The sequence below is a fragment of the Pavona decussata genome, unplaced genomic scaffold (assembly GCF_977016875.1).
Source record: "Pavona decussata unplaced genomic scaffold, jaPavDecu1.1 SCAFFOLD_27, whole genome shotgun sequence".
NCBI classification, from domain to species: domain Eukaryota; kingdom Metazoa; phylum Cnidaria; class Anthozoa; order Scleractinia; family Agariciidae; genus Pavona; species Pavona decussata.
In genome coordinates, this window is record NW_028145450.1 from 1,335,377 (window position 1) to 1,348,165 (window position 12,789).

Genomic DNA, 12,789 nt, shown 5'->3' on the forward strand with positions numbered 1-12,789 from the left:
TCGTAATAGATTTCTTGTCGATCTGTGATGACAGAGTTTTCGCCACCCTAGTGTACTATTCAGGGAAAAATTACTGAATGCTGATTGGCGATCGCCGAAAATCACCAGGTGTGCCTGGTGATTGCGATTTTCGCCGATCGGCGTATAAAATCGCCGATACCTGGCATGTCAGATATCGGCGATTGAATAGGCCTTATCATGGTTTTCGACGCCATTTTGACGAGTAGGCAAACAGTTGAAATAACAGCGTTTGTACGGAAATCCTATGTCAAATAATTTTCATAAAACATCGCTTCTGAAAAATTCATGAATTGGAAACTTTTGGCATTGGGAAAAGGATTTTAAAAAAAAATTGGAGGGATGTAGCAGTGCCAGAAAGCGTCCAGTTGTGTTTTGAACTTTCCATACATTTCTCTGTATTTTTTCCCGCGAATTATTTTTAGTAGCAGTTCACGGCTGGTTCGCTATGCAGACAAATGTATGGAAAATTGAAAACACGACTGGACGCTTTCTGGCACAGCTACATCCCTCCAATTTTTTTTCTGAAAATCCTTTCCCTAGTGCCAAAAATTTTCAATTAATTAATTTTTCAGAAGCGATGTTTTATGAATATATTTTGACATCAGATTTTTGTACGGCCATTGCTGCGAATCGCCAGTAAAAGCCAACCCGTCAGGTTGGGCGATTTTATCACATGACTTTTCAAAACTGCTACAGTAAAAATGTTCAACCGATCGTGTCGCGTGAATATTAAGTCTCGAGTTCCTAAAAGTAATTACACCACACAAACAGAGGGTGGCCTTCCTGTGATTAAACATGAGAAAGTGATCGAACAAAGCGTCATGGGATCTTTTTACGCGTCTGTTGAAAGACAATCTCCAAGACACAAGCCGCATGCACCAAGGACTGTGGGCGTATGAGCTTACGGTGAGCGTACGGTAAAAATAGAGACAAGGGATGAAACTTAATTTTGTCAAATTTCGAAACCCCCATAAATCATCATGTTTATAATAAAAAGGCGTCAATATTGGCAAGTTCCTCTGAAATAATATTATTTCCTCGAATAATGCGGGGATCACTCGTACAAACAGCAGCAAAATGTAGCCGGATCTTTGTGTAGATCAGGATCAGTAATGTTAAATAAAACGCACAATTAAATGCATGGCTGACCGGACAGCTAAAATAATTTTATTGCCCAATATTTCGGTTAGACAATACAAACCTTCTTCAGGGGCTGCAAAGAGCTAAGTAAAATTGGAAATAAACGGTTACAATATTTTTAATGAACGCGCCAGAAATTAGCGGTTCCTGTTGCCGCGGACTTTTGTTCTTGCTATCGCTTACAGCCGGAGCGTTACTTTCACTAGATGAAAGTAGTGTTTGAATCGTACTTGCTTCATTTTGTGTCTAGCATTTACAAAGCTACAACCTTATACAAAACTGTCGGAAAGTTTTCGACATAAAATATCTTATGGAGAATGTTTAAAGTACCATTTTCGAGCCTCCAGATTTCAAACTTTTTTGGGGGAAGATGGCTCTAGACCCCTCGCGACCCCAGTGCTCGTTTACAAGCCCCCCCCCCCCCCCCCCAGTTGAAAATAGGCTCCGCCGTCCATGTTAAAGAATACGGTGATGTGATTGGCCAATTAATGCTACCATGATGCTCTTCGGACTGTGTCCAAGCACCGCAATGATACATCTCAATTTAAAAGAGCTTTGTGAATCTGTCTTTTTGAAGAGTATTTTAAAATAAAAATGGCTATTGTTACAAAACAGTGCTTGGGATACATATTAACTTTGGAGTTCTAAGGCTGGGTTCTCAAGGAAACCCTAAGGCTGCGGTTTTTTTTAGGAAAATCGGAACCCTGAATTTTGAATCCTAAAACGGACTTTGTGTTTCTTTACTAAGAACAATGATCCAAGATCACTCAGATCATGCATGGTGCACCAAAAGAACCGACGAATCCTTACTCAACGGCGGATGCGTCGGTTCCTTTGATGCACCATGATCCGAGTGATCTCGGATCATTTAGGATTCAAAAATCCGGATTAGGATTTTCCCAAAGAAACGCACCCTTAGGCTCTTAGTTTCTAAGCTTTAGCTGGAAAGGCAGGGTGGGGAGGGGTGTGGGGGATGGTGGAGTGGGTGTCAGATCCTGCCGTTGTCAAGAAAGGGTTCTCAGGGAAAATCTTACTATCTGAACGGCCGGCTCCAATTAATTCTATTTGTTCCTGAGTTGGGTAAATTTCGGTATGTTTTTTTTGGGTGTCTGGTGTGGGGAGGTTTGTTTGTTTGTTTTTTTTTTGTTTGCTTTTTGTTGTTGTTATTGTTGTTGTTGTTGTTGTTGTTGTTGTTGTTGTTGTTGTTTTGTAGTTGTTGTTTTTTTTGTTTTGTTTTGTTTTTTGGCGGGGGGGGGGGGGGGTGCTGGGGTATGCGGGTGCAGATTCTACCAGTGTAAGGCCGGGTAGGGTTCTTTCCCAGGTAAAACCCATTCAATCTTAACGCTACTTAGTAGTGTTGTTCCTGAACTAATTATATGTGTGTTGAGGAGAGAGGGGGTGGGTTTCTGATGCCAGGCTGGTGAAAGAAGAGAACCCTGTTTTAATCTCTTAGTTCCTGAGCTAGAGCTGAGAAGGGTTGGGTGGAACAATTTTCAACCACAAGAGTAGGGATCTCAGAAAAAACCCTTTCGTCTTATTAAACATGCTATTAAACATGCATCTGTTTATTTCTCAGTGGCTGTGCGTCTTGAAGTTCGTCTAGTGAACATACAGGCATGCACAAGACGGATTTTGCGTTTATGAGCTTAGAAAAACCTGTGTTTGGTCATAAGGAGCTTAAAAATCCCACCACAGATGCGCAATTTTACGTTTCTTTTAATATCACTGGCAAAAATTTTCCTTTGGCGAACTATTTTGAAAGGTCAACCGCATTTTGTTTGTTTCTTTTAAAAAAACAGAATAGTTGAACAAACTCGGAATGGCAAAAATACTGTCTTCAGTTTTTGTTCTGGATGCGTTGTCTTTTTATTGGAAGGGGAAGGGGGGAGGAAAAACGGCTTTTGGACAGAGCAAAAAGGACGGATTAAAGGGACTAAGTCAGGGTATTTTGAGTTATCAACTGAATTTTGGTTAATTTTGAGCAATAAACGTGAGGAAGGCGATGAAAATTCATGTTTTGTTTTTTTATGAAATCACGGTTTACATTTCGGATGTGTTTACAGTTTTTTATTTCCTAAATTTGTCGACTGTTTTCCCGGCAGTTTCTGTTCTCTCTTAACACAGAAACAACCTTCTCTCGTATAATAGTTAAACGGAAATATGTCTAAAAAAATGCAAAGTGATCAGTGCCCCAAACAAAGAAATTTATTAACGTCCTCAGAAAATTACAAAAGAGAGGAGCAATATACATAGCAGATAAATCAGTGTTGTCAGCTATTACATGATTCGAGCACTGTTTAAGAACATTTAATTTTCATTCTGTAGAAATTGCTGCAGTATTGCTATTGTCGTTTCCTTAAAGCTCATGAAAAAGTTCTAGATCTCTCTAACGACCTTTGAAAAGCCTATACAATTATGTTTCTCAATGTCCCCTACAGCTTATCGTCCAAAAACAATCTAAATATTAAACAACGCTTGCTATAAGCTATGTCGGTTATTCATGTGTGAATTTGTTTTACCAAAGTCGCACGAAATGTCATCCAAATAATTATGTTCCAATATTGTCATTTACCACTAACTTTAGAACTTAAGGTTGTACATGCGGCCAGTATAGACATGTGCAATCTACGTTCAATTATTCAACACATTGTTACACTTCCTAAATATGGTCATGGTGCACTCAATATTCATCGTCCGTGCGCAACAGTATCTTACGAGAAAAGTAATTTCCTTTGTCGGGGGAGAAGAGTGACAGAGCGCTTTCAACAATGAGCGACCTCGAAACATCGTCTCCAGCTTTTCTACAATAAAACTGTGCTTTGTTATTAATGTTTCAATAATAAAACAACGACCCTATTCAATCTTGCAGGGTATCCTTTGATTTTAGCTAAACTACACATTAAGAAAACCTTTCATTGACGTGCCCCGTTCCTCTTCTCCTTCTGACCTTAGCCAACAACTCCTCCCCCAACCCCCGCCCCACAAACACACACACACCCTCACACGTTTGTAACTTAATGTAAGTAATCACTGCACCCCATTTATCATTTCTAGTTCTAGACTTCAAACAAAACCTGAACGCCCTTATCGATAACTTAAACAACTCAAAGCAATAACAAAAACATAGCTTGACAAAATAATCCTTTTAGCTCAAGGATGTCACGAGCGGCACATGCTGTTATTGCATTGTTACCCTTATAACAAGGGTAACAATGCAATAACAGCACGTGCCGCCCCAATGTCAACGTGCACAATCTCCTTACTTTTCTTTTTGTATTTCCATAGTACTAGAATTTGTATAGAGTGTTTTCACATGACGTCACGGCGGCCATGTTGGTGTCCCAAAACAAAGAAATGGCGGCCATGTTGGTGTCCCAACCTAAACCTCTGGGAATTGAACTCTATTTTTATCCAAATACTTTCTTTTGTTTCAGTAAACCAATATAACCAGTAGTCACGTGAATGAAAACACTCTATAAATATCAAAGCATTTTAATCTTCAGTGATCATTTTCTTTATTCTCATAACCTGTGTGTTTGATTGACAGTGATATTGTGAGGAGAAATTAGATGCTAGTCACTACTGTGGCTTAAAGGATTAACGCCGACAAAATGGCGACTTTTCTTGTCTGAACAACTTTGTGATAATGCCGTAAGACGTTTAAGAGGGCAGTGATACTTTTGAAAGGGGTTTATGCAAGATAGAATACCTCCCAGTCATCTGGGTAGAAGAAAACATCCCCAGCCATCACTGTTTGTACGTTACTTACTCCACTTGGTACATAGTAGACGGGGCCCAAGACTGCTGAGGTGCGACTATCTGAACGAATATAGATGTCTTTGCCACCAAATGCAATACCACTTCTTCCACTGTAAATTGCTTTTGATGGGTTTGTTATATAACTTTTGAAAGGTCCGAGTCCTTCGCTGTTGCGTAGGGAGAAAACGAAAGATTTGTTTGTGTAACGAAAGCCATTACTGTTATCTGAAAAGCAAGAAAATAAATTGTTAGTCTTTCTCTCATTGCAAATAAAACAAAGCGAAAAACAAAGTACGAAAGTAGTACAAAATGTTTGGAAACTTCGCAAAATGTTGATCTTTCTTTTCATCTTGGAAGCTCTCTTAACGGACACTCTCTGAAGGGGACGGCTCTACTTACGATCGTCTTCACAAAACTCTGATTGAAGTTCCAAGCAAACTCTGTATTCACACATTCTCGTAAGCAGCCGCGGACAGGCGGACACTTTCGGGGGTTGCGATTTAGGCTTTTCCTTTGTTATGAACTCCAACTCCCGTAAGGGGACACCCGAAAAGAAATCCCATTAGCCTCTGAATCTTTACCATCAACCACATAATAAAGGTTGTCGCCATTATCGCGGCTATTAAATTAAATAAGGCAATAAAACTGAAAAGCATTCCATACCGTTGTTTTTTTTTGTTGTTGTTTTTGTTGTTTTGTTGTTTTGTTTTTTGTTTTTTGTTTTTGTTCAGTTGTTGTTGTTGTTGTTTTTTTTTTTTTTTTCTCATTCCTAATGATTATTGTTAGCTGGGCAAGCTCAGGTTTGGCCGGTTGCGTTTTACAACATCGCAACAGATAGAAGGCTATGTCATTCTATAGACACTGAAAATTTGAAGATTAATAGGCCTGGATGTTTTGTGTTTTCCTAAATTGGAAAATAATGAGGGGGGTGGGATAATAGAAAAATACTCATCACCAGCATATCCAGACGGGGCACACTATGATCACAGAAGGGGAGTTAATAACAGACAGAGCTTTTGTGGTTTTTGCAATTGAGTAATTCAACAAAAACACCCCTGATGCAGTTTTTCTTTCTTTTCATTGGCCGAGAGCAAACCGCGTGACCTGCAAATAGCTATCTACAAATAATGGTCTGCTCATGCGCAATACTGGCCAACTGTGTTTTGCTTGTTTTGCTGCAAATAATATTCTGCTCACGCGTAATTGAAACCACGCTCTTGTGTAAAAATAGCATATCGCTTCCTTCCTTTGTTGAACTTGGTTATCTTTATATATCAGCGTCTCGCTCGCCGATGACAAATCACGATATTTTGCTCAACCTTGTCCAATAATTGTTAATTATTTCACATTAAAGATAAGGTGGTTACCCGCAAATAGTAAAGGTTAATCGAGGCGGATCAGTAATGCTTGCAACAACTTACAAAGCGCAAACGATAATGAAAGCTGACTTGATTGCTGGTTGCTTAAAGTTTCGAATTTTAAACCCCCTCCCACTTTTTTTTTAAAACTTTGCAACACGTTGAGTCATTGACATGCTAATTACAATTTGATAGTCATATCAGAGCGCCCTAAGCTCAAGAGAACCCGTGGATTGAAGAGGTGTGATTGAAATGATCGATATTGTGCATTATGGCTAAAGTTATTTGCTACCTTTGATTTTCATACTTAGAGTGTACGTATGAGCAGCAGTTGTTCGTTTATTTAGCAATGAAACACTACTTTCAATCCTGTTTGAAAAATGTGAAAAAACTTGCACAACTTTGGTTTGAAAATGCGTCTCATAAATACTCAAATGTTTAAGCGTTGAACACCCAGTTTCGCGTATCGAAGTCGTATTTTTGGAAAATATCTATCCTGAAATGTGAAAAGGATAGTTGTGCCTTAGTTTCGGTAAATGAAAGGATTTAGCGTCAATATTTCGTCCTTGTTTTGATCCGTGATGGCGGCGGATGGTGAATACATAATAGTTCACTCCGCATGCTCAATTCATGATTTAAAAATAGGGTCATTGAGCTCGTTTTTTTAAAAGTTGTAATCATTTAAGGCTAAATTTAAGGCTCGTGTTAAAAAGTGATATTATATTGCTGCTATGGTAACCTAATAAAATTGTAAGATTATAGGCAATAACTTGTTTACCGATGTTTATTTTTTGCTCATGATTTTTATCTTATCCGTACAGATAATATTAAGCTAAAGAGATTTTGGTAAACATAAATATCGTGCTTAACTAAAAAGAACTTGGAGAACGTGTCGTTGTCAAATTTGCAAAGATAGCATGCAATAAGAATGATATTTGCATGGCCGGTAAGTATTGCAAGATACTGTGTCATCGGGCTGAGCTTACGAGGAATGGAAAGCATGGAAACAAGAAGTGTGGAGTCGGGCTAAAAGCTGACTGTTATCGACACTTCAATAAAATCATCACCTATCCGCGTGATCTGATGCCCTACGTTTTTATTTCATTTCTCCTTCCTTACATAATCCCTATTTCCGTCCGATTCTTCTCTTAGATGGCCCTCCAATTCAACAGTTGTCATTAGCTATTTGTCGAAAGTGTCAAATGCTTTGGTTATAGTGGAATGCGCTTAGCTAGCCAAAGCTAGTTCACAGGCATTTAACCCAGAAATAACAGGAAGCAAATAATAATCAAATGGAACATAACATGTTAAAAATCCCAACTGGCAGAAGGAAAATTAGCTGGCTATTTACAAACGTGGCCGAAGATGGAGCTTGAACCAGGGACCTCCAGATTTCAAGTCCGTCGCCCTAAACCGCCGGGCCACACCGCCTCCGCTATTTAGCCCCCCCCCCCCCCCCCCCCATTTCAAAATTCGACTCAGTTCCAGTTCTACGCTTCCTTCCAAGATACCATAAAGTAGTGTAGACCTGGAACTGAGTCAAATCAAAATGGCAGCAGTAAAAAAAAATGCGCAATTGGGGAGAAGAATTGGAGGGATTATATCTGGAGGTGGAAGTCAAATTAAAGATACAGGATAACAGATCAGACGGCCAGAAGATAAAAGTATTCAAATGTTAATAACAGTCAGCTTTTTTTCTGAAACAACACTGCTCCAATTACATTTTTCCAAAAGCTCTCATTCGGCCTTGAGAACTCGTGGCTTAGGGCAGATTTACCTTTAAACGAGCCTCTTAAAAAAAAAAAAACAACATCAACATATTTTTACCCCAAGTTATGTCCGAGTATCCTCCGAATACGTATTTTTGGTTGGCTTGAATGATCATGACAGTGTTCCTTTTTCCGTCACACCTGCTGTGGAAATCAGGATTCACATTAGATCCATGAATGGAGGCGCGGAAGCACAGCAGCCACTCGGAATCATTGCCAACAGCAGGCTCAAGGAACTTCCTGAGATTGATGTGGTAGAACTCGTTGTCTGTAATTATTGTGGAGTTGAGCAAGCTTTCTGGAAGCAAAAAAATAAGGATAAATGGCAGCTACCGAGGCGCGGTAGCGACCAACCATTTGGACAACAACAGACGCAAGAAGTTGGTCAAGGTGAGCCTGGAGAACAGTATTATCCCACAGGCCTCAACAAAACTACAACGCAAAAAAATCTTTAAACTAATTATTTCACTACAACTGTACCTAAAAGTTTAAAAACAGCAGAAGGCGTCAGCTCTATTCTGATCACCACGAGAGAAACTATGCACATTTGAAAAGTTTTCCTTTAGTCTAAAAGCAATTCTTGGAGCAGCAGAAAATACTTTTAATTTCAACACATTCACACTGCGTTTCTCCTATGAGGCCTCCGATGGAACCATTTTGTGTTCTTTGGTTTGAAATAGAGCTCGAGCGGGCAATATCCCGCAAATCCTGCAGTTTGATTGGTTCTTGTACTAGGTGAAATATTTCGATGTTACACCCTACTTTCTTCGACTTACGTAACTGGTCGAAAAGTTGTTTAAAGACCGCATATTAAACATTACAAGTAGTGACAGGAAATATATTATACCATGTTGATGAATACCTTATTTTGACTCGTTTTCCTTTAGTGCTTTGGATTATGAGCTATGGAGCTTAACTGATATGTTATAGATTAAGGAAAAATGGATTTTTAAAATTGGACTTTTACGGGAAAAAAAAGCTTCATTTCTCGTTTAAGTCATTGTTGGGGTCGTGTAATAAACTATATTGCAGTATTTGTATGACACTGCGCTGGCCATGATATTTTGGGAAAAGGGCCTTGTCTATAATAACTTCAGCAAGCAAAACAAAAAAACACATATCTTTCGGATTTGGTCCTTCCATTACCCAATAGTCTAAAACCTTTTATAACAACACTGAAAGCTGTATTATGAACAATGGCTGGGCAAGCAACTTCAACTGCAACTCGCTCCAACAGCCGCCAGGGCTGTCCTCTCTCCCCTTACCTTTTTATTCTTTCAGCCGAAAGTCTGGCCAAAGCAATCCGGAAAAAAGGCAGACATAAAAGGTTTATTGGTTAAGGATACTAAAGAGACAAAGTAACAAGATCTAAAATATTTTGCGCGATTTTACTGTAACCTGTTGCACACCGCTTGCCAAGCCATCCTTCTGGACAGGTGCAGTTGAAACTGTTTATCTTATCAACACACGTTCCGTTGTTCAAACACGGGTTACTCGCGCATTCATTGATGTCTGCAAGAAAAAGAACACGACAAGTTAAAAACAGAACGTAATTGATAGTCTTTTTGATTGATTTCATTAAAAATAGAGTACAATTATCTGTAACCTGTTTCACATCGGCTCCCGGTAAATCCCCCTGGACAGCTGCAGTTGAAGCTGTTTATCTTATCAACACACGTTCCATTGTTCAAACACGGGTTACTGTCACATTCATTAACATCTGCAACAAAAGTAACCGCAACCAGTTAAACTAACAGAAATAGTCTTTAAATCCTTTTGAATAACTTCTTCAGAAATTCGTGCAATTATCTGTAACCTGTTTCACATCGATGGCCCGTAAATCCCCCTGGACAGCTGCAGTTAAAGCTGTTGATCTTATCAACACACGTTCCATTGTTCAAACAAGGGTTACTGTCGCATTCATTGACATCTGTAAGAGACGAACACGAACAGTTAAAAACGGAAATAAACTGTTCTTCCTTTTAAATGAATTCATCAGAAAAAGCGTTTATTTGTCTGTAACCTGTTTCGCATCGGTTGCCAATAAATCCTTCTAAACAGCTGCAGTTGAAACTGTTAATCTTATCAACACACGTTCCATTGTTCAAGCACGGGTTACTGTCGCATTCATTGATAGCTGCAACAAAAATAACAACAACCAGTTAAACTAACAGAAATAGTCTTTAAATTCTTTTGAATACGTTCTTCAGAAATTCGGGAAATTATCTGTAACCTGTTTCACATCGGTGGCCAGTAAATCCCCCTGGACAGCTGCAGTTAAAGCTGTTAATCTTATCAACACACGTTCCATTGTTCAAACACGGGTTACTGTCGCATTCATTGATCTCTGCAAGAGGTGAACACAACCAGTTAAACTAACAGAAATAGTCTTTAAATCCTTTTGAATAAGTTCTTCAGAAATTCATGCAATCATCTGTAACCTGTTTCACATCGTTTGCCAATAAATCCTCCTGGACAGCTGCAGTTGAAACTGTTAATCTTGTCAACACACGTTCCGTTGTTCAAACACGTGTTACTGTCGCATTCATTGACATCTGTAAGAGACGAACACAAACAGTTAAAAACGGAAATAAACTGTTTTTCCTTTTAAATGAATTCATCAGAAAAAGCGTGCATTTGTCTGTCACCTGTTTCGCATCGGTTGCCAATAAATCCTTTTGGACAGGTGCAGTTGAAGCTGTTTGGCTGATCAACACACTTTCCGTTGTTCAAACACGGGTTACTGCCGCATTTACTGATATCTGAAAAAAAATACGACCGTCAATAGTATTTTCCGTCAGATCTGAGAGAAATTACCACCAAAGAATCAAATCCCCATTCCTACAACTTGAACAGTTAAACTCTGCATAGTTGAACAGTCGAATCTGCTTGGAAGGGGTCTATCTTTCGTACATTCCCACTAAGGAATAATGTTGGGCGACTCGTACGTGAGTGAAATTAAATTGAAGTTTGTTTGAATTTTAATTTTCGATTGCGGATTAGACAAAGTGTAAAGAACAATAGCGTGAAAATGCCATTAAACAGCGACATTAAGAAATAGCGGTTGACAATACCACAAAGAAACTACGCGAAGTTATTTTCATTTAGTTTATTTATTTTCCATCATTAAGTGCGTTTACCCGATTTTGGCAATGTTGCGGCGTGATTTTTGAGTTTGTTTGTAGACAATGCGTCAATGCGTTTTTAGGGGATTATTCAAGTTTTTGTTTTCAACGGGCTAATTGGATAGTTTCTGAATATTGAAAAACACATTTTGGGAGCCGATTTCTTGCGCGCACTCACAATCTCTAACAGAAAACACATTTCACCTGTCCGTGTTTGTTGGAAATTACATAAACTTAGCTTCTCTTTTGCTGTGTGACTTGATGAATGTTTGAAATTTTAAAAGCGAAAGTTTATCTTAAGGGCAAACCAGTCGGCAAAAGGTTAGCAATCAAAGTTGACTTCAAAAAACGAAAAAGCTAAAAGTTGACACTGGCTGTAAAAGAAATTATGTCAGGAAGTTTCGGTTACTTCTGCAACCTTCTTCAGCTAAGAATGTAGCGTTTATAAGGATATGAATTAAAATATGTATTTCGTAATAAATACAGGTATAATTATGCAATTTACCCTTATACCGAAATGGAATAGTATTTTACGTTTAGCTCTTAATAACTGATAACAATTGGAATTTGGTTACTTTTACGAATTCCGGCTATTCGCTTAACGTTTAATAAACCAATTTTTAAAAAGAAACTTTTAAACACTTTGAATTTAGGTACAACTTAAAAAGCAGACATTTAAGTTTGGCATGAAGACTAACTGTAAGTTTTTTAGGTCTCTTACCTTGTACCGCGGTATCAAGTTTAGAAGCGGTCGGGGTGTTACCAGACCTCACCATTGATATCAATATTGCAGCTAAAACCAAAGCGGCAATAGCTACCAGGCAGGTAACGAAAAGAGCGAAGGCTATGAAGAACATCAGTCGGCGATCGCCTCTAGTTGATTCCATCATCCAATGACACTTATTCCAACACTGTATACTAAACTTTCAGCCTCTAGACGTTATTCTTAGTGCACCACCTTATTTGAAAGCACAACTCTACCGCCGAGTTGAATTGTAGAATCTGCTTGTAATGGAGTCTACCGTTCGTTTCCTGCTATGTCAAACTTTGCCAATTGTTATGGTGCACTTTTTAGAGGACAAAAGTGGTTTTGTTGTCTGGAAAGTACACTATAGCAATAGGAGTTTAGTTAACAAAGCCAGAATGACGAAACTCCCTCGGATTATCGGATTTCACAATGTTTTGGTGTGAGTTTTAAGCTGGTTTATAGACAATGCGTTTTTACAGGACCTCACAAGTTTTTCTTTCAAAAAGGCAATTAGATAATTCATGAAATATTGAAAAACGTATTTCATGAGCCATTTTCTCGGGTAAATTTTTAAAGCGCTGTAAGGAATACGGATAAATGGGTTAGTTTCTGCTGCTCTCATCGCGATCGAGACAATTAAGGCTGGTTTCCATATGATCGCGGATCGCAGATCGCAGATCGCAGATCGCAATAAGGTCTGCGATCGTCTGCGATCATATGGAAACTACTTCTGCGATCGTCTGCGATCCTGCGATCGTGATCGCAGACGATCGCAGAAGATAGAACCATGTTCTATCTTCTGCGATCAATTGCGATTGTTTGCGATCTGCGATCTGCGATCTGCGATCCGCGATCATATGGAAACCAGC

At 38.9% G+C, this 12,789-nt stretch overlaps 1 protein-coding gene across 1 annotated transcript; it reads right to left on the bottom strand.

Annotated features, from left to right (window-relative positions):
• Window positions 1-4,464: 4,464 nt before the first annotated feature.
• On the bottom strand, window positions 4,465-11,948 carry LOC146485247 (uncharacterized). The gene is made up of 7 exons (XM_085103559.1): window positions 11,894-11,948; window positions 10,696-10,809; window positions 10,281-10,394; window positions 10,071-10,184; window positions 9,446-9,559; window positions 8,106-8,345; window positions 4,465-5,145 (listed from the first exon to the last, which is right to left on the bottom strand). Exons 1-7 carry the CDS (start codon window positions 11,946-11,948, stop codon window positions 4,853-4,855), a joined length of 1,044 nt encoding a protein of 347 aa, XP_084959685.1. The 3' UTR covers window positions 4,465-4,852.
• Between the last annotated feature and the right edge of the window lie 841 nt (window positions 11,949-12,789).